The sequence below is a fragment of the Balaenoptera ricei genome, chromosome 1 (genome assembly GCF_028023285.1).
Source record: "Balaenoptera ricei isolate mBalRic1 chromosome 1, mBalRic1.hap2, whole genome shotgun sequence".
Taxonomy (NCBI): Eukaryota; Metazoa; Chordata; class Mammalia; order Artiodactyla; family Balaenopteridae; genus Balaenoptera; species Balaenoptera ricei.
Window position 1 is genome coordinate 27,033,739 of NC_082639.1, and position 22,290 is coordinate 27,056,028.

The following is a 22,290-nucleotide window of genomic DNA, read 5'->3' on the forward strand; positions in this document are numbered from 1 at the left end:
TCTTAATAGGAATGGCTTCAGGGCGAGGCTGGGGGTAGAAGGCATGGTGAAGTAGGTGGGAATCATTGGCGACAGAAGAATTAGAGGCAGCCAAGATAGACCACTCTTCCAAGAACGTAGATGAGAAGTTCTCAGGGACACTGGAGTTCTACTATTCCTTGAAGCCTCACCGTTTTTTTCAAACCAAGCCTGCCCTCTCCTTTCCCAAATGACGGAATCTGTTGAGCTCAACAGTGACCATCTGCCATTTCATCAGATTGTCAAATGCTAGTTTTCTCTGTGAATATTGCTTCCCTGGTGAGGCTGTGGGTGTTACACACCAGCCACTGGATGAGGAGAAGCTGGGATTAAAAGAAATATAAGCTCAGGGTTACAAACAGGGAGGTAGGGCAGTCTTAGGAAGCCAGAAGAGATTGTAAGAGCAAGGGACAGGCAAAAGCCAGCATGAAACATGGGCTAGGTGATGCCAAAAGTGAGTAGAACAAACATTTGTGGCCAAGTGCGAAGAAGGAGATCAGGACTGGGGCCATGAACATTGTGAACGAACTAACATCATTCTGGAAGGCAGATCATGCCAGAATGATGGGCCCCTGGAAGGGGATAGCTCCTTCCATCTGACTTAGCGGCACCATCAGGCATCTGGCAGCTCCTCAAGAGAGGGTGGCAAGAGCATCTTGCTGTCTGGTGCCCTTCACGGTCCTGGCACGGGCCGCCACGCAGACGCCGTACTTATTACCAACCTGTTGCACGCAGTCAGACCCACGGGGTACAGGCCAGCTGCCCGACCTCAGCTTCCCACACACAGAACTTGGCCAAATCGCCAGCTCTAGAGGAGCCACTGTGCCGACAGCGAACAACCCTGGCTCACTTCCTGCCCCTTCCAGCTGCGGCTTGTGTTCTCTTCCTGAGAACAAGTTCTCAGTGATGCAAACAAGGAAGTCACGTTGATACCCTGTGGCGTGTGCAGGAGCCCCAGCCTCGCTCCCCAGCTCTCCAGGCCTGTTCTGCCAGCAGCACGCTGGGGCACTAATCCTTTCCCACTGCTCGGCTGCAGAGCCAGTAATGCTACTTCCATCTCCGATACGGGAGATGAGATTTTAAAGGGCTGGTTATTTATGGCCTGGCTCCTGATGGAGACAACAGATGTAATTTCATGGGCTCCATGAGAAGAGAACAGCTTCTTGGGCTGGCTTAAAGCATTATGATGTGGCAGGAAAGGAGAGGGAAGCAAGGGTGTCACAGACCCACAGGAAGGCAGGAGGTTCTGAGTCTTGCTGGCATAGGCCCATCCCCTTGCCAGCTCAGCTGCTTCCTGAGCACCTCTGCCAGCCCGAGACCTTGACCCTGCCTTGCTCCTGGCATTCAAACAGTCTGAAACCCCAGAGGACAGGCATAGGCCTACGCCACTTACCTGTATGAAGTTCAAAGGAAAATAGGGCATTGTGACGATGGGCCTTTACATGTGCAATTCCCTCTGCCTGAAATGTTGATCCTGAGTTCCCCCCACGGTGTCTCCTTCTCAGTAGTCAGGTCTTAATCTTAGCTCCTACCTCCTCAGAGAGGCCTCCCCTGACCCCTTTATCTTAATAAGGTCTCCATTGCTATTATTCCCCATCCTGTTCATTTCCTTCATGGTGCTTATCACAAGTGTATTTTACGTTTATTTTGTGATTCTTTTATTATGTCAGTTTCCCCCAAGTAGACCAGAAGTCCCACAAAGACAGGGGCTTTATCTGTCTCCTCCACCATTGTATTCCCAGTGCCAAGCTCAATGTCAGACAATAGAAGGGCTTAAGTAGTTTGTTTGAATGAATTATGATGGAAAACTGATGGCAGTAAAGATGGAGATGGTAAGGCTGACCGAGATGTTGAAGGAGACACTCTTGATGAAGATGATGCTGGTACTGATCCTGAAGATGACTTCTCAAGGCCCTGCCAGAGTATTTATTCAAATACCAAACTTTACAGCCATAGCTATTGATTGTCCCATGACCATCTCCACTAGTCTTATCCCAAAGACTGTGTATCAGTAACCAAGGGCACCTGGGTCCCTGTATCTCCTTCCTTGCTATGGCCTTAACTTCTCTCTCTGTGCCCATTTCATGCTGGGGAAGCCAGCGAGCATCACCGTCCCTCAGTACTGCTCCTTCCACTGTGTTCCTCTGGTGAATGACCCTACCACAGTCGTCTAGCCAGAAACTTGGGATTCACTCCAGACTCCTCCCCTGCCTTCATTCCTCCTTTCCTATGAAGCCCCCAAAGCAGTTGACTCTACATCTGAGATGTTTTCTGATGTCACCTCCTGTGCTCCATCCCTTTACAACTGCCATAATTCAGGGCTGGATGATCTCTTGCCTGAGGGGTCACAGAGTTTTATAGCTGGTTTCTGAGGCTTCTAGTTGAACCCAATTAAGATTCAGTGTGATTATGTTACTTCTCTGCTTAAAATACTTCAATAGCTTTCTGCAGTCTATGGAATCCTCTCCCAGCTTATGAACATGGGGACAAGGTTCTTCATGACCCATGCTCTTCCTGTGCTCATCTCAGGCCTCATATCCCGCCCTTGCTTTCTTGCACCCTGTACCCCCCACTTGCAAAGCTCCAAACACACCAAGGCTTTCCTGCTCCATGCCAGTGGCAAGCTTTTACTCACCCCTCAGTTCAACTCAAAAGTCATGCCCTCGGGGACTCATTTATCTGAGTCCTCCCAGCAGCCCCTCCATCGTGACAGAAGACTGAGACCTTTTTTTAGAGGACGTCCTTTGTTTCCGTCTTCCCAGTGACCCTGTATTCCTTTGGTGACCCACCTCTTCTCCATTCCCAGTCAGAGGTGTGGGCAGGACAGATAGTCATGTGACCTGGGAGTGGTCAATGAGAACATTCTCTAGCTATACTGATATTGAGAGTGGAGCACATGATCCAATCTGGGCCAATCAAGAATCATCTGAGGGCTTTTGTGGAACCATTAGGAAAGACACACTTCCTTTCTGCTAGGATTGCTAAACCAGGAGGATGGAGGAAACTGATGGCAGTCACCTCTGCTACTTCATGGGTAAAGCTTGCCTGAGACTGAAGCCAACGCACGGGAGAACAAAGCTGTGGGAGGGGGAGAAGCAACTGTGGACATCTGCAGTTGTGGATATCTGTACACCTTGATCCAGCAGTGCCTGTAGCCAGTCCCTGGACTTTTCAGTTACAGAAGACAACATATTCCCTTTCTAGCTTGAGTCAGCTGGAGGTGGGTTTCTACGTCTTGAACCAAAAGAATTCTAGCTACTACATTTCTTTTTTTAGCCCCTATAGGAACTTCTGTATACCCCTTAGAAAAGTACCTAACACATAAGATTGTAAAACACTTAATTATATGCTGCCTCTTCGCCCTGACTGTGAGCTCCAGGGTCCTGTACAGTGCATGGCTATTACATAAACATTTGTGGAGTAAATAAATAACTCCTTGGGGATGGGACTGTGTCTTTGTCTCCCTAGCACCTAGCAGAGCCTAGTTCATAGAAGGCTGGCAGTAAATGATTACCAAAAATAAATAGGGGAAAAGTAACAAAGAACAAAAATGATCTAAACCAATGGTTTGACAAAGTATATGTGAATGAATAAATAAGTGAATAGTTATTATTAACAAATCCCCATTGGTATGCTGTTCTCATTCTAATTATATCTGAATCTAATGACTCCTGAATGAAATATCTAGTTAAAAGTCATTGAGATCAAATGGTTCTAGCTGGCTCAAATTCCATGTGCAAAATGCTTAACAATGAAAACTCGGTCTTCCAAGAGGATAAAATGTTACTAGCAAAATTTTCAAACTGAATGTCTATAAAGTAGATGGGAGTTTTTGTATCCCCACCTATAAAAACAAAAGCAAACAAATGAAGGGAAACAAGGTAAAGAAAAACCCTCAAAGTTGAATTCAGAGAGTAGGTTGAACCTGCTTTCCAGGAAAGTTCTCTTTTCAAAAAACAGCTGAAGTCTACTGGGTGGCCCTGGGGGCAGGACCTGGGAACTCCAGACAGTGGAGTCGACTTTCTTCTATTCTTCTCCAGGTGGAAGGGGCCACCAAGGCTCAGAGGTAGATGTCAGAGGCCCAGGGTGGGTGCACGGTGGAGAAAATCTTCACCAGAGAATCCCTGGGACCACTTCCTAGATCAGGGAAGGGAGCTCTTACATTGGCCAGGAGGCCCAGGCAGCAGTCCTAGAATGATGCCCACCCGCCCCCTCATCTCCATCTCCCATATCAAAATGGTACCCACCCTTCAAGGCCCAACTCAAGTGCAGGCCCCGCCTGGAGGCCCTGGTCTCCCGCCCCAGGATAGTGTCCTCCTCTGAAGCCCTGCAGTGTGTTCTCCTTCCTTTTCCTACTTTACATGTTTGGTGGAGGCAAGTTTGTCACATAGAGGTCTGCGGGGGGGGGGGGGGGGGGGGCTAGGCTTGGGGGTGTGGGGACATAGAGAATGGGCAGCAGATCCCAAATGACTGGAGTGAAACAAAGAACGAAAATGGAAGTATATTGAAGGAAGCAAGGAAGAGAGGCTGGGAATCACAGCAGAGACTGACCCACAGAAGATGGGAGAGTGGTCCTGGGCTCTACGCAGAAATCCCAGATGTGGGAAGGAGCCATACACACCCCAACAAACACACGCCGGTGGCTGGCACTTCTGCTGGCCCCCAGGAAAAGGGTGGCTTCAATTCTGAGTGCAGGGCATGCCCTCCCTGCCCCCCCGCTATAGGAGGAAATTGCCAAGGGGGTGGGGCGGACAGCGGAAGAGAAGGAGCGAAGGAGGGAGGAAGGCCCTACCAACTCTGCATCCTCATCAATCAGAGACAGCGAGCGGGTCCCAGGCAGAGATGTTCCTCCCCTCTCTCTGCAGTGCTCTCCTGGATACCCTTTCCATACTCTCTGCCCCTGCTCTCCAAATCTGCAGGCCCCTGAGGGCAGGGGCTGTGCCTGGCTCCGGGCGAGTGCCCCTCCTCCCAGTCCTGCACAGAGTAGCCACTGGTAGCTGAATGAGTTGAACCTTCCTCTGCTTTTCTAAAAAGCAGCTAATTGGCCAGCCTGGGGCTGGGTCCAGGCAGAGAGGAGGAGCTGCTGCCCGTAATGTGCTCAGAAAGTGCAGCTCTGGGAAGACGGTTTCAGCAAAATCACCCTCCACCTTCTGACCTTTGCAAGGGCATCCTCTAGTCTGACCCAGGGGCTCTCTGCCAGTCTACCTTACCTGGTTTCCAGGCAATTCCCCTGGGAGCTGGATCAGGCTGAGTGACCAGCCTGTGTGTGTGCCTTTCTGCCTGGTAAGATGCCACTGGGCTGGCAGGCTGGGAGATGGCCTCATGGGAGGCTCCGAGTGGCTGGAGATGCCTCATCTTACCCTTTTCCCCTCAAAGAGTGAGCCCCTGCCTCTTGTGCCCATCCCAGGACTATTATTCCTACTATAAACCAGGCAGCAGTTTGCATGTTTATCCCTTTCCATGTGCTTTGTAGGTTGGTAAAATGAGCCCCATTTTTCAGATGCGGAAACTGAGGTTCAGAGAGGTTAGTAAATATCCTGAGATCACACAACTGTTAAGAAGTGGATCTGGGTTTTGAGCCCAAGTCCACCTGACTCCCGAGCTTGCTATCTCCCCAGTTAGATGCCAAGGTGCAGGCTTGACACCTAATCCTGGAGACGCTGCACAGACCTCACCCCTGTTCTTGGAGGAGTGTCTGGCTTCCTCTCCTTCCTTGTAGCCCAGAGGAAGCATCTGGTGAGACTCCAATGGAGAGAGTCCAGCATGAGGCAGAGGGAGAAGGGGACAGATTCTGGGTAGACTTTAACTCACTGATTTTCTCCCTGATGGAGAGGCCGGCTCTGTAATGGGCTGGCAATTATTTCTCCTCGTTATGATAACACGATCCTGATTCCCTCCAGGGACCCAGAACCCTGGGTTTTAAGAGTCTTCTGCATCCCCCAGCCCCAGCCCTCTGAAAATCCAGGGACCTCATGAGGAACTGGAGCAGTGGTGAGAGTATTTACCTAGAATTGGAGGGGAAGGAATGGGGCTCCCTGAAGGTCATTGCCAAGACTGGGTCAGAGCAGAACAAAGACTACCACCTACCCCCGAGAAAGATCAGCGAGAGAAACTCTGGCCCCTAAATGGAGTTCGGTGAACTAGAACTAGAAGTATGTACGTGTCAGGGGGTTTGACCTGGTGATGTGTACATGGTGATGTGTGATGTGTATATGGTGATGTGTACATGGTGATGACTTGGGGGGTGTGTGTCCTTTGGCTGTGTGTGTGTGTGTACGTGTGTGTGTAGTGGGGGAGTAACACCAAATCTACTATGTGGATTGTAACTCTCAGTCAGTTCAAACCCAGCTTTTGCTCCTGGTCAATCGCACACACAGAAAGGCAATTAACTTGAGGGAGAGTAAGTCTAAGATGCTTGAGACCCTCTCAGCATGTCAGAGTTACAGGGTTCACTGCTCACCATAGTAACAACGTTTTCCTGCTCAGAACGTGTATGGTCGGATTCCCAGAGGCCGGTGATGTACAAGCACAACAGGAAGCAGCGAGCCACTGATTGATGTATATATATCACAGAGCTTTATAGTTACGGGCAAACGCCGCTATTACGTACACTCCTCCCACCCCCGTCTTTCATTATGTCAGTGCAGTTGATTATATCCTGCCGTATTTTTGGCTTTGAATTGTCCTTTGTTTTATGAAATTAATGTTCTGAGGAGTTGGCAGGTTTTTTTTTTTTTTTTCTCTAATATCCTTACTTGGCAAAATAAAAAATTATCAACCCTATACTTCCCCGATTGTTTGGAAATTTTACTAGTCCATGAAATCCAAACCACAGGAACCCCTAATTTAAACTCTCCTGTTTATATTCCCCCTTGGGGTAGGAGGAGAGTGTGGAAACTGAGTCAGGGACAGTCTATGCCACCACTCTCTTCTGAATCAGCACGAATCTGCTACCCGATAAGGGAGACAGTGGATTTTTTTCTCTCAAAGGTGTCTCTGTTTTCTCAGTAGATAAAGGGATGCCCAGTTGTTCAAATTCATCTTTTCTAAGAAGATCTGCTGTCTTTCTATGCTTGGTGCAGAACTCAAGAGAACAGCCTAAAATCGTAACGTATGCCGATAAAAGCAGTATACTTATAAACCAGGGGCATCACATTTTCACAGGAATCCAGGGATACATAAAGGAGAGGGGCTGGGGAAGGAGCAGGTTCTTTGCACATACGTCCTGAGCCTCCAAGTTTGCTTATCCGTAGTTGCTATGCACGTATAAATTAGAACAACAAATGCATCCTGCCTGGCAATGCATCAACCCTGTAAATAATTATAATTTAATCTTATAGCAAAGAGTTCTGAATGACTCCCTTAACGATTTCCTCTGCTTAATTCCTTCCCCACTGAGTGACTTAATAGGAAAAGGAATAATCTTTCAGATTTGCTTCACTCCAGAAGTTTGGACAACCGTGTAGACCCACACCTGGGGGGCAGAAGCTGTGGGAGACCATTTGGCCCGCAGACAAACAAGTGAGTGGAAGAGGCCTTGGGGCTGCAAGAGAGGGAACCGGCAAGGATATTCATCTTGGTATCTGTTTATAGAGGTGAAAACTTGGAAACAATCTATCAAGAGATCTGATTGAGTAAATTGTGTCAGTCTCAGGAGGGAATGCCACACAGCCGACAGTCCTTCACAAACGTAGCATGACTACTGTGCTGACTGGCTAAGAAGATGGGCTTTCAAGTCCAACTAACCTGGGCTTGAATCTCAGCTCTGCTCCTTACTACCTGTGTGACTTCAAGCAAGTGACATAACCTCTCTGGGCCTCGCTTTCCTCATCTGTAAAAGGAGGAAAATTATGCCACCTACTTCATAGAAGACGAAATGAAATTATAGCTGTAAGAGCTTAGAATTAGCCTGCCAAATATTGATAACAAAAGCTCAATAAATACTGTTTATTTACAAAATAAATACTATTATCATACCTATTATACTTTGGAGACCTCTGTAATGACACAGGAAAAAAATTTTCATGATATAATGTTAAGTTAAAAGTACATAACTACTGATATATTTTAAGTTCCTAATTTTGTAATATTAAAATATATATAAATGGCCAGCTAGCTCGATCTAGGCAAAGCAAAAAGGCCAAAGGGGAATACATCAAAATGTTAATACTTGTTATTTATTTCCTTATACCTTTTAATATTTTCCGTGTTTTCTATAGGAGCATACGTATTACATTTATGATCAGAAAAATAGGTATTTTACAAAAAGAGGCAGGGGGACAGAAGGTCTTCAGGCTGGGCAGGTCCCTGGGAGTGCAGTTCAGTGAAGAGTCATCTAGAGTTCCACCCCAACTCTGAGCACCATTTGGTGCTAGCCACTGGCCCTGGACCAGCCTCCACACAGCAATTAGTCATCAGCCCTCTGATGAACCTCTCAACACCCCATCCAGGGTAGCAAATGACCTGACGTGGCCAAGTTCACACGACGAGCTGATGACACCAAGGTCTTCTGACTCCCAGGTCAGTGTGCCTTCCACTACACCAGGAAATCTGAGTTTCCCGGTTCCCAAAGCTTTAAGTCCATATTTGGCAGGAGTCTGTTACCGCTTTATCCCTCTCAGAGAGTCATACTTGGCTCCTATTGTGGGTTTGTCTGATTTTCTCTCCCTCAAAGGACCATGTCCTTCTCCACTGGCATTTCTACAACATAGCACGAAACCTGGTACAAAAGAGGTGTTCAATATCCGCCGACACCTGTTTTCTTCCTCTCCCACCCTTCCTCCCCTTCTCCGCCTGCGTCCCCAGCCCACTGACCACCGTGTCTGTCTTTCCGAGGCGCTATCTGCCCCTGACTTTCGCAGCTACCACTTTCTGCTTCTCTCAGAGCCCTCGGTGACACCTCCTCTGCCTCCGTCCCAGGCACCGAGCCCTGCTTTCCCCAGCACCGCGCAGCAACGAAGACTACAAAGAAGCACACCTAAGTGCATCCTTCTCTTGGCTCCCGATGTGCTGACCCAGGTCCCAGCGGTGCCCTTGTCCTGATAACAGAGCCACCAGGAGAATACGAGAACACGTTCTGAACGCCACACCACCACTCTCGCAGCTTGTCACCCAAACAGGAAGCTAAACACTCCCAAAGCCGACCTCAGTTTGGGCACGTCTCTGGGAGACCACAAGCAACTAAGGCTGGTGAGCCCTCATCATCCCTCTCTCCCCGAACCTGCCAACACCGGGTCTCCATGGCAGCGGAGTACGCCTCACAAAAGCCCCGCTTTGTGGGAAAGCCAGAATGACAGGGAGCAGGCTAGTCCTTCCCGCAGAAATCGAGACACAATGCCTCTCCCATCTCAGAGCCCTGGGGATGGGAAAAGCAACTGCCACTCAGGGTTCTATTCCCTTTGTTGGATGCTTCCAGAAATGGAACAGTATTTCAAATCATTTCACTGAGACCCTGTCCATGTCCTGAGACCAGAACGCTGTTAGTCTTACTGCAAGTTACTCGACCAAGGCCCATCCTGTAATTCTTCAGCAAGGACATGCTTCAAATCAGATACCAAAATCACTGTAAAAATTTACCCCAGCTCTAAAAATACATAGTGACTTCTCATTACGATGAGAGGAAGGCTCTCCAGCAGTGGGTGGAGGAAGTGGCAAAGGGGCCTTCAGCTGCAGGTCCAGGGGACCACACCCCAGTAAGCCACAGTTGCAGGGCACAGGGGAGGGGGCAGAAAGGCACGCTTACCAGAGGGAGGAGCCTTCAGTCCCCGTGACTTCCAGAAAGTCGTAACCGTCCTCCAGCTGGAAGTCAATAAAGACCAGGGCGATGGTGTCCCCCAGCTCGGCCAGGATGGTCCAGGTGCAGTCGGCGTTGTTGTGGTACTCCGAGGGGAAGTGCGGGCTGGAGATGATGCCGCTCTGGCCCCGCAGGGTTCCGCCGCATGCGTCGTCCGCTGTGGACACAGACAGGAGGCTCACTGGGAGGCGGTCAGGTTCCCAGGCCCTGGTACTCACCCTGCGCTTCACCCACGAGAGGCAGGGAGGGTCCTGGGACACGACGTGCAGAGGGGGCGCCCCAAGACCCTAGTCTGAAATGGCCTCATAACAATGATACTAAGCACTTCCAAAGCTCTTATGACGTGCCAGACCCTGTTCTGAGAATTTTAGTTATTACTGTTCTCAATGAACAGATGAGGAAACCAAGGCACAGGGAGGTGATGTAACCTGCCTGAGGTCACACAGCCAACAAGCGAGGCTAACGAGTTGGGTGAACTGTGCCCTTTGGAGCACGTTTTTAACTACTATACCACACTGTTCTGCAACGACCAGGAAGGAAGGAGAAATCAGTTGTCACAGTTATTTCCACGGTCACGACTGTGGTGACCAGGATGTTTTTTCCCACCAGATCTCGGTACACCTCAGATGTGAGGGAACAAAACAAAAACTCAGCACTGTTCCCTTGGGCAAAACTCAAAGGGCATTCCAGGCCCGTCATAGATTGGCCGGACCTCTGCAATCTTCCCTCCTGCCCCTTGGGCCCAGGCCAGCTCTGTTCTAGTGCTGTGTGTGGTCAGACCTCCCGGGCTTTGCTCACATCGCTCCCTCTGCCTGGGATACCCCTTGTCCAGAGCAAGTCTTCTGATGCTTTGAGACCCAACTCCAAAGCCACCTCTCGGTAAAGCCTCATTTCCCCAAGCTTTTAGTAATGGCTCTCTCCTCTGTGCTCCTGGAGCAAACTGTCCAACTTCAGACACGGTACTTGGCACTGTTTGAATGACCTGTCACACGTCTGTCTGCCACTCTAGGTTCTGAACTTGCTGGGAATCCCCAAGGGCTGGGACCACGTCTTACTCATCCCTGCTGCACATCCTGGTGGAGTGTCACTGCTCCAGCCTAAATCCCACCTGAGACTTGATATTCAGAAACAATGATCCAAGGAACATGCTCTGACATAAAATAGTTAAGAGCACTGGCTTTTCAATTATTGCAGACTCAGTGTGAATCCCTCCTCTATGGCTTCCAGCTGGGTGACTTAGTGGAAGTTATCCAAATTTCCTAAGCCTGCCCTCCTGGAGCTTGTATGCAAGTAAGTGATCGTAATCCACTTAGCATATGCTGTATTAGAGATGTGGACTAAGTTGTAAAGAAAGGAAAAATGCAATATCAGGGTTCAAATGTGTATCAGAGGCAGTAGAGTAACAACAATCAAAGCTACTGCTTATTAAGCACTTCCACTGTGCCAGGTGCTATTCTAACTACTCTACATATTTCATGACCCTGCGAAGTATTATTCCCATTTTACAGGTAAAGAAACCAAGGCACAAAGAGTTTCAGTTATTTGCCAAAGGCACAGCTTATAGTGATTAAAGGAGCTGGGATTTTTAAGCCCAACAGTCTGATTTCAGGGCCTATGCTCTTAACCAACACATTCTTGTCTCCCAGGAGTACAATTCACACTTTGAGGACAGAGATAAAGCAGTACATTACTTTGCTTGGGTGAGTCAATTTGGGAAAGCTTAATGGAGGAGGTGTCATTAGAGCTGGGTTTTGAAGGATGACTAGGAGATCATTAGAGAAGAAATGGAAAGGCATTTATGAGAAAAGAGAACCAAAGGTCATAAGCATGGAAGCCCAAAAGCATGAGGCATATCTAAGATAAGTAGTTCTAGATGGCCTAACACAGAGTGAACAGAGAGGAATGATGGGCGATGGTACTGGAAATGTAGAAGGAGCCTCATGACAGAGAGTGCTGGGCCCAGAAAAGATTGGAAGCAGCGGACCATATTGGAAAGAAAATGGATTTTAGGATCAGGAAGGTGTAGATTTGAAATCAGGTTCCACAGTTTGCCAACCATGGGACCTTGGGTGATTTATTTCTCTAAGCTTCATTCTGCTTCTCTGTAGAATGGTTTCTTATGACAACTGAATGGCATAATTAATGTGACAGTACCGAGCATTAGCCAGAGACTAGCATGTGTTAGATGCCCAACCGATGCCAAGTTCTCCTTGTCTTTCCACTTCATCTTGAGGATCAAAGGCAGTGAGGAAACAGGATTAAATTTGCATCTTAGAAAGACCACTGTGGCTGTGGCATAGACGAGGTCTGAGCTGGGGGAGCGGGCAGGATGCCCTTGATAGTGCAGAGTCACCAAAGTCAAGGTGAGGCCAGATGTGATCTGAGCTAAGGCCCTGGGAGGGTGGGGGGAGGACCTGCTTGAGAGATAGGAAGTAGAATCTACAGGACTAGTGGTCTGGAGGGATGGATTCCAGGCTTCAGCTATGAGCATCTGGATGGATGAAAGCTGCCGCTTCCTGCAGCAGGGAACCCAGGAGGGGGGTACCTTGTGGTGTGGAAGGCAACCAGGGTTCAGTCTTGGACACCAGGGCTGAGTGTGTGCAGGGGATGTCCCAGTGGAGAGATGGAGCTGACAGTTGGATAAACAGAAGAAGTGTGGGATGGAGATAAAAGTGAGTTTATTCAGTGGCCCTGAACTATTCTTATGAATGTCGTTCTACAGGGTCACGGTCTATTTCAAGAGAATGAGCCCATTTCTAAATGCCAGCTCCTTGGTATGTACGAGCACAGAAGTGAAGGCGCCTCACTCAGTAGGTACTCATGAATGTTTCCCTCCCACACTCATTAAGTGAGCACCTACTGTGTGCCAGACACTGGGCCAGGACCAGCACTACATCATGAAAAGCTTGATTTCATCCCTGCCCAAGTGTTTCTCACACGCAGTGGCTCCCCAGAATTGTTATAACCGAGGTGTCGAGGCACAGTGAGAGCAGATGGGACTTAGGGAAGGCTTCACACAGGAGGCAACATTTGTGTTGAAACATTCATTCATTCAACAAATGTTTACTGAGTGCCTATTATGTGTCAGGCACTTTTCTAGGTGCTAGGGATTCGTCGGCAAATGAAACAAAAGAAAATCCCTACCTTCATGGAGCTTACATTCCAGTCAGAGGGAAACAGACAATACGCAAGATAAATAAGTAAACCTTATGGTAAGTGAGGTGGTGATAAATGCAGAAGGAGGATGGGGAGTATTCTGCACTGGAAGTGGGGGTATGGACATTGCAGAAAGGTGGTCAGGGAGGGCCTCGCTGAGAAGCTGACATCTGAGCCAAGACCTGAAGGAGGGAGAGGGAAAGCCAGATGGTTATCTGGGGGAAGAGCATTCCAGGTGGAACAGCAAATGCAAAGGCCGTGGTGTGCAGAGGCCTGGCACTGTTGAAGAGCATCAAGAGACCCGAGGGCCCGGAGCACTGGGAGTGAGGAGGAGGGTGGCAGGGACAAGGCCCCATGGAGGACCTTTGAGGCTACTGTTAGGGCTTGGGCTTTAACTTGAGTGAGATGAGAAGCCAGCGGATGGTTCTGAGCAGATGACATGATCTGATTGGTGTATTAACAGGATCCCTTGAGGTGCTATGCAGACAACAGACCAAAGAGGAAGACGGCAGAAGCAAGGAGCTTGTAGAGGCTATGGTGATGATTCAGGAGAGAGATGATGGTGGCCTGGACCAGGTGGTAGCAGTGAGAGGGAGTCAGTGACCGACTGCATTTTGAATGCTGAGCTGGCAGGATCCACTTCAACTGAGGGCTGACGGCCCGGTAGGATCAGGCGGAAGGGTGTCCTGGGCAGAGGAAAGGCAAGAGCAAGGCAGCTGCAGGGGTGAGAGCGTCATTTAGGGACTTGGTCAGGATTGTGTGAACTCAAAGAGCAAGGCGGAAATGGTGGAGCTGGGCTGGGCGGGAAGGCAAGGGCTGTGCTGTGAGGGGCCTCAGATGCCAAGGAAAGGAGCTGCAGTTCTATTCTCCTCCTCCTCCTCCTCCCTTTCTCTTTCACTACCTCCAATCCAGGTGCCCAGGCCCCGTGAAGGAGGGAGGGAGGGAAGGTAGGCAGATTGCCTTGCCTAGCTTTAAATCTAGTTTGCCGGTGCTATTTGTTTGTTGTATCAAATCACACGGTATTTCCACCCTGGGTATCTCTCTGGCAGGAGCCTATGCAGTTTGACATTCAAGGCAGAGTTTGTCTCCTTCTGATGTAAATAACTTCACCGTGACCATTACCAGGGAGATATGCTACAGGAGCCAGCCAGCAAGCGGGAGATTTGTCAATGTCGCTCCCAGCAAGCACTGGGCCTGTCGGCCCCAATAGTCCCACGTTGGCCCTGTCTACAGCAGGTGGAAGTGTCTACACCCCTGGCCACAGTGGCTTCAGCTTGGCTGCATTGACGGTTAGGAAAATCATGGTCAAAGAAGACACACTTAACCTGGACCTTGAAAAAGGAGTAGGAGTGTGCTGGAGGGAGAGAAAAATAAGGGGCTCCCGGCAGAGGAAACAGGGCATCTGGAGGTAAGGGGGTCCGAATGGGTGTGGCGTGCTTGGGGAGTGGTCAGCTTTCCTCCAGATGAAGGTGCAGGATACAGAGGTGTGTGGTGGGGTGGACATGGAAAGGAAGGTAGCGGTCAGCTCAGAAAGGCCTTGGTGGTCTTGCTAAAGGGATGGATTCTACCCTGCAGGTGTCGGGTAGACTTGCCAGTTTGTCAGCAGGGAGTGAAAGCCCAGGCCTGCTTTAGAAACATGACTCTGGTCCCCACGTGATGGATGGATGCTGTGGTTTGGGGGGTGGCGAGTGTGCCCAGTGGGGAGACAGCAGTGAGGAGAATGGAGAAGAGGCTGTACCCGACGTCAGAGCCTGAACCCGTGGCCGTGGGAGGGAAGAGAAGGAACAGAAGAGATTCAAGAACGAGGCTGGGGGAGAAGCAAGAGGATGTGGCCTCCACCACCCGGGAGTGGGCCGTGAAGAAGGGGAGGAGGGAAAGAGCATGCTGAGGTCTCTAACAGGGTAATAGTGCTGATGATGACAGTGATGGGGGACAGTGACCCCTTCCCCCACCCCGCGCCAAATGTGAGTGCAAGAGGGATAGGCAGGTGGGCCTGGAGCACAGCAGAGAGGACCTGGAGCCTAGAAACCAAGAGGCCAGGAGTGGGCATGAAGGATGAAGAGGGAGCTGGCTCCAAGGGAGTGAAGAAGGCCGGGGACAGAAGACATTTAACGTGCAGCAGGCAGAAGCAGAGGCTCCTGAAAGGAGGCTGAGAAGGGGCAGTCGGGTGGAGGGCAGAGGGGAAGCCCTCAGTGGAAAGGCGAGGGGGCAGTGTCAGGAGCACAGGGACCCTGAGCCGGCCCCAGCTGCCACGATGTGTGCAGGGGTCTCCAACAGGCCCACGGTCCACACGGTCTGCGCATCTAGATGATGACGCAGCAGCAAGGAAGGCTGGAGGGGAAGCAGGTCTTGGGGGAGAGAGAATGACTCCTCAGCCTCCTGCCTGGTTGCTGGTCCTAGAAACCCTTCTAGGTATCCATCTTATGTCGTTCCCAGCACACCCTGACCAAGACCGTCCTCATCCTCTCCTCCCACGACACTCAGCCTTCTTCCAGTTTCCTGTCTTGGAGGGAGGGTGTCAGCACTATTCACCCCATGCCTCATGCCAGAGCTGGGGGACATCCTCAACCACTCCTGCACCCCACACCCCACAGTGACCAAAGCCTGTCTGTCCTTTTAAGCGGCTCTTGATTCGGTCTCCTGTCTTCACTGCATCTGCTCTACCCTAAGCCACACAGTGGTCCAAGCCCAGCCATGAAGTCTCCCTCCTGTGTCTAAGCATTCCTCCTGCCCCAGCACACCCATTCCTCACACAGAAGCCTGAGTGATCCCAAACAGTACAGACCTGATGACGCCACGCCCTTCTGCAGGGACCTTCGACAACTCCACTGTCACTCAGAATATCCTATCCAGGGGCTGACAAGGACCTCATAGGGCCTCGCCTCATACCAGCCTCTACCTGCCCACTTTCTGTAACCACACCAGCCTCCTCCCAGCTCTTCTCTTGCACCAAGCATCTCTCTGCCCAAGGACCTTTGAAAGTGCTACTTTCTCTTTCTGAAAACTTCTTCCCTACCTCCTTGGGCCTGGCTGGCCCCTCCTTAGCCTTTAGGTCCCAGTCTAAGTGTCGCTTCTCAAGGATCGTTCCAGAAACAGAATATCCCTTCTCCCCATCATATACTTTTAGAGCACCACATACTTTCCCATAAGCAATTGATCAACTTAGTAATTTACTTAATGTCTAGACAGTAAAGTGCATGAGGGCAGGGGCCATGTCTGTTCTGTCCCCAGCAGCTACCACATTTCCTAGTGTATAGCAGGCACCCAATAAATATCTGTTGAACAAATAAATGAAACAGGAAACTGAAGCTCAGAAAGGTTCAGAAGGTAACTTTCAGAAGGTGATGCAGTACGTGGCCAACTCAGGATTCCAGCTGAGGCTCTCTGGACAGGACTGTGGTCTCCTCAACTACATCACACTTCTTGAAACCAAGCAGGACCCTGTTGGATATTCCCAGGGACAGACCCTTCCCCTCCCACCCCCAGTATCCCCCACCTCTTGTTTCTAAAAAAGCTTTAGCCTCCACCATCAGCCTCCTTTGGTATCAGCCTCCACCATGATACCAAAACCAGACAAAGATGTCACAAAGAAAGAAAACTACAGGTCAATATCACTGATGAACACAGATGCAAAAATTCTCAACAAAATACTAGCAAACAGAATCCAACAGCACATTAAAAGGATCATACATACACCATGATCAAGTGGGGTTTATCCCAGGAATGCAAGGATTCTTCAATATATGCAAATCAATCAATGTGATAAACCATACTAACAAATTGAAGGAGAAAAACCATATGATCATCTCAATAGATGCAGAAAAAGCTTTGACAAAATTCAACACCCATTTATGATAAAAACCTTCCAGAAAGTAGGCATAGAGGGAACTTACCTCAACATAGTAAAGGCCATATATGATAAACCCACAGCCAACATCATTCTCAATGGTGAAAAACTGAAACCATTTCCTCTAAGATCAGGAACAAGACAAGGTTGTCCACTCTCACCACTATTATTCAACATAGTTTTGGAAGTTTTAGCCACAGCAATCAGAGAAGAAAAAGAAATAAAAGGAATCCAAATTGCAGAAGAAGAAGTAAAACGGTCACTGTTTGCAGCTGACATGATACTATACATAGAGAATCCTAAAGAGGCTACCAGAAAACTACTAGAGCTAATCAATGAATTTGGCAACGTTGCAGGATACAAAATTAATGCACAGAAATCTCTTGCATTCCTATACACTAATGATGAAAAATCTGAAAGAGAAATTAAGGAAACACTCCCATTTACCACTGCAACAAAAAGAATAAAATACCTAGGAATAAACCTACCTAAGGAGACAAAAGACCTGTATGCAGAAAACTATAAGACACTGATGAAAGAAATTAAAGATGATACAAACAGATGGAGACATAGACCATGTTCTTGGATTGGAAGAATCAACACTGCGAAAATGACTCTACTACCCAAAGCAATCTACAGATTCAACGCAATCCCTATCAAACGACCAATGGCATTTTTCACAGAACTAGAACAAAAAATTTCACAATTTGGGGCTTCCCTGGTGGTGCAGTGGTTGAGAATCTGCCTGCTAATGCAGGGGACACGGGTTCGAGCCCTGGTCTGGGAAGATCCCACATGCCGCGGAGCAACTAGGCCCGTGAGCCACAATTACTGAGCCTGCGCATCTGGAGCCTGTGCTCCGCAACAAGAGAGGCCGCGATAATGAGAGGCCCGCGCACCGTGATGAAGAGTGGCCCCCACTTGCCGCAACTAGAGAAAGCCCTTGCACAGAAACGAAGACCCAACACAGCCACAAATAAATAAATAAATAAATAATTAACAAAAGTGATTGTTTAAAAAAAAAAATTTTCACAATTTGTATGGAAACACAAAAGACTCCGAATAGCCAAAGCAATCTTGAGAAAGAAAAACGGAACTGGAAGAATCAGGCTCCCAGACTTCAGACTATACTACAAAGTTACAGTAATCAAGACAGTATGATACTGGCACAAAAACAGAAATATAGATCTATGGAACAAGATAGAAAGCCCAGAGATAAACCCACACATATATGGTCACCTTATCTTTGATAAAGGAGGCAAGAATATACAATGGAGAAAAGACAGCCTCTTCAATAAGTGGTGCTGGGAAAACTGGACAGCTACATTAAAAGAATGAAATTAGTACACTCCCTAACACCATACACAAAAATAAACTCAAAATGGACAAAAGACCTAAATGTAATGCCAGACACTATAAAACTCTTAGAGGAAAACATAGGCAGAACACTCCATGACATAAATCAGAGCAAGATCCTTTTTGACCCACCTCCTAGAGTAATGGAAATAAAAACAAAAATAAACAAATGGGACCTAATGAAACAAAAGCTTCTGCACAGTAGAGGAAACCATAAACAAGATGAAAAAACAACTCTCAGAATGGGAGAAAATATTTGCAAATGAAGCAACTGACAAAGGAGTAATCTCCAAACTTTACAAGCAGCTCATGCAGATCAATATCAAAAAAAAAAACAAACAAACAACCCAATCCAAAAACGGGCAGAAGACCTAAACAGACATTTCTCCAAAGAAGATATAGGATTGCCAAGAAACACATGAAAGGATGCTCAACATCACTAATCATTAGAGAAATGCAAATCAAAACTACAATGAGGTATCACCTCACACCGGTTTGAATGGCCATCATCAAAAAAATCTACAAACAATAAATGCTGGAGAGGGTGTGGAGAAAAGTGAAACCTCTTGCACTGTTGGTGGGAATGTAATTGATACAGCCACTATGGAGAACAGTATGGAGGTTCCTCAAAAAACTAAAAATAGAACTACCATATGACCCAGAAATCCCACTACTGGGCATATACCCTGAGAAAACCATAATTCAAAAAGAGTCATGTACCACAGTGTTCACTGCAGCTCTATTTACAGTAGCCAGGACATGGAAGCATCCTAAATGTCCATCATCGGATGAATGGATAAAGAAGATGTGGCACATATGTACAATGGAATATTACTCAGCCATATAAAGAAATGAAACTGAGTTTTTGTAGTGAGGTGGATGGACCTAGAGTCTGTCATACATAGTGAAGTAAGTCAGAAAGAGTAAAACAAATACCGTATGCTAACACATATATATGGAATCTAAAAAAAAAAAAAAAGGTTCTGAAGAACCTAGGGGCAGGACAGGAATAAAGATGCAGATGTAGAGAATGGACTTGAGGACACAAGGAGGGGGGAAGGGTAAGCTGGGACGAAGTGAGAGAGTGGCATGGACATATATACACTACCAAATGTAAAATAGATATCTAGTGGGAAGCAGCTGCATAGCACAGGGAGATCAGCTCGGTGCTTTGTGACCACCTAGAGGGGTGGGATAGGGAGGGTGGGAGGGAGATGCAAGAGGGAGGAGATATGGGGATATATGTATATGTAGAGCTGGTTCACTTTGTTAAAAAGCAGAAACTAACACACAATTGTAAAGCAATTATACTCCAATAAAGATGTTAAAAAAAAAAAAAAGGTTTAGCATCCTAGGCCTTCCGCGAATTCCAAAGAGTACATTTAATTAGAAAAGTGAAAAAATGCAGAAACAAAGGAAAAGAGTCAAGCAAGACAAAATAACAATAGTTTGGCCATAAAACAAAGTCAAGGGCCTTTAGTTCCTCCTCAAGGGCTATAGACAATATTCTGAGGCATATCCTTGTGTTGTTTTGCAGAGACTAAAACCCTCACCAGGTGAAAGAAGTTAACTGCATGCTGACCACCAGCCTGTAGACCCCATATCTGTTGGAACCAGAAGGTTGACGATGTTGACTCCCAATTACCTCACCGCAAACCAATCAGAAGAAATGTCCGTGAGATGATCAGGCACCCTGTGACCCTCTCCCTCACCTTGCTTTTAAAAACCCTTCCGTGAAAGCCATCAGGGAGTTCGGGTCTTTTAAACATGAGCTACCCATTCTCTTTGCTTGGCCTTGCAATAAACGCTGTATTTTCCTTCACCACAATCCTGTGTCAGTAGTTTGGCTCTGCTGTGCGTCAGGCGAGCAGATCCAGGTTTGGCTCAGTAACACTCCCTGCTTGATAGCAGTCTGGTAAGCCATCCTGAGACAGTCAAACTTCCCAATTTTAGTCAGTGACTTCCAGACTGTGCTGGAACTGAGCACTCGGAGCTTAAGACCCTCTAGCCAGAGGCACCTGTCTACTCTGAAGATGGCACCTTTGCCATTGGAGTCTTCCCTGCCTCTTAGGCTCCCTTGACACCCTTGTTCCTGCACCATTCTGTTTTGATTGAAGATGCTGTAAAAGTTGTTTGGAGGTTTTCTCACACTTTAAACAAGGTATCATATTTCATGGTTACAACTTCAGAGTCATAAAATATAACCTTCAGCTGACACCACACTCCTAAAATATTAATTTACACTTTCTCCTTCTGTGGCGATGGGCATTCTCCATTGCTATTAAGTCATGTATATTCTTGGGTGCAGGTGTGTTATGCTGATAGCTGCCTTTCCAAGTTTATGACTTTATTTATGATTGTCTTAAAGTTCCACTGAAATTTCCTCAATTAACTATAATTTTAGAGAACTATCCCTCAGCTCCCTTTGATGTTTGTTAACTCTCCAGTGACTCACAAATTTCAGGTAAGAATGGAGGAACCTACGTTGTATTCCTCCTCACCCACCCCCACCATTCCAGGCCAATTCCAGGGCACAATCTTGGATGCTTAGAAGCTTTGGGGCCCTTGGCATTGGGGTTCTATCCATATCCTCCCTCCCCAGGGCTACTCAGCCTCTGAGGAAAGGAAAATTCCAATAGGGCCCCTACTGGGGCGAAGCTACCATCTTACAACTCAAGTGCAAGGCTGAGAGAGCCAGGGCATCACTGCCCCAAAGCCACCAGCAGTGTTCCCCCCTTTCCCTGTACTGTGCAGCTCAGTGTCCCTGCTCAACCTCATCAGTCCCCTCTTCTGGGGCCCCAGGATTCTGCCCCTTTATCCTTGGCTTTATCAAGGACACCCCTTCTTAAAATTAAGAAATTGCCAATTGCCCGAGAGCACTGCTATTTCTGCCACCCCCAGAATTCTTCGTAGATACTTCCCCCGAGGTGACCTTCTGAGAGGAGGAACGTAAACAGGACATGGTATTCGGCTATGTACCTCTTCTTTGTTGCACTTTCATTACAGGCCAGGCATCGTGCTAAATGCTGTACCTGCATTTTCTCATTTAATCCTCAAACTGCTCAAAGAGATAGGTGTTATGTCACCCACATTTTACAGATGAGGAAACTGAAGCTCAGAGAGTTTTTAAAACTTGCCCACGGTCACCTGGCTACTAAATGTTGGAGCCAGGATTCGAATCCATAACTCTCTGACTCCAGACCCACGCCATTATCCACCTATTTCTCTGCCTCTCAGGCCTTGGTCACTGCAATGCCAGTCTTGACATGGGCTTCTGGAAGCCCCAGATCCTGGAGAGGGGTTTTCCAGGTGGGAGAAGCCGCCCCCCCACTCCCCCTCTTCTCTGCCTGAGGGGCCTGAGGCAGAGGCTTTGTGCAGTCTCCACAGCTAGGACCCCGCCACCCATGCTCAGGTAGAGGTGGGTGAGTCTTGGGTCAGGTTTCTTCATAAGAGACCCTGGTCCTCCAGACCCTGGCCCCCACCCCAAAGTGGCATCTGCCCAGCAGAACCGCCTCAGGCCCTTTCCCTGGGGCTTCTCTCCTAAAGAGCTCCTGGTACAAGTTAAAGAGGAGGGTCAAAGGGAAACCACAGGAGACGGGGCACTCCCTGGCCTGGTGGACCCGTGCAGGGGATGTACCTATGAGGGGACCAAGTTGTTGGGTCCCGAACCAAACTGCAGGAGCTCTGGAAGTAACGGTGCCATCATGAGTCTCTTGCCATGGGTCACAGGCCATCGTGCTTGTCTACAGTAGACGGGGGTGGCCAAGGTCATGGCTGGTAGGCACATGGACTTGGGCAGAATCACCCTCTAGCTGTGCGACCACAGGCAAAGTACCTCACCTCACCAGGTCTCAGTTCCCTCACTGTAAGATCTTAACATCCTGGGGTTTTTGTAAGGATTAAATTAGATAACACAAGGCCTGGCATATCGTTAAGTGCTTGATAAATGCCGGCCAGTGATGGCCGTGGCTGTGAGAATCACGACAGCTAACTGTCACTGAGTCATTACTGTGAACAGGGCCCTCTGCTGCGAGTGGAGTATTGATCAACTTGAGCCTCACTTCACCTTCTGAGTTAAGTACTATTGTTATTGTAATTCACAGGTGAGAAAACCAGGGCA

At 48.2% G+C, this 22,290-nt stretch overlaps 1 protein-coding gene across 1 annotated transcript in view; it reads right to left on the reverse strand.

The window, feature by feature from the left end:
- Window positions 1-22,290, reverse strand: part of CSMD2 (CUB and Sushi multiple domains 2) — a 658,022-nt gene that overhangs the window by 407,108 nt on the left and 228,624 nt on the right. The window contains exon 5 of the mRNA XM_059896727.1: window positions 9,761-9,968. Within this exon, the coding sequence (XP_059752710.1) occupies window positions 9,761-9,968 (208 nt within the window). The remainder of the gene's footprint in view (window positions 1-9,760; window positions 9,969-22,290) is intronic.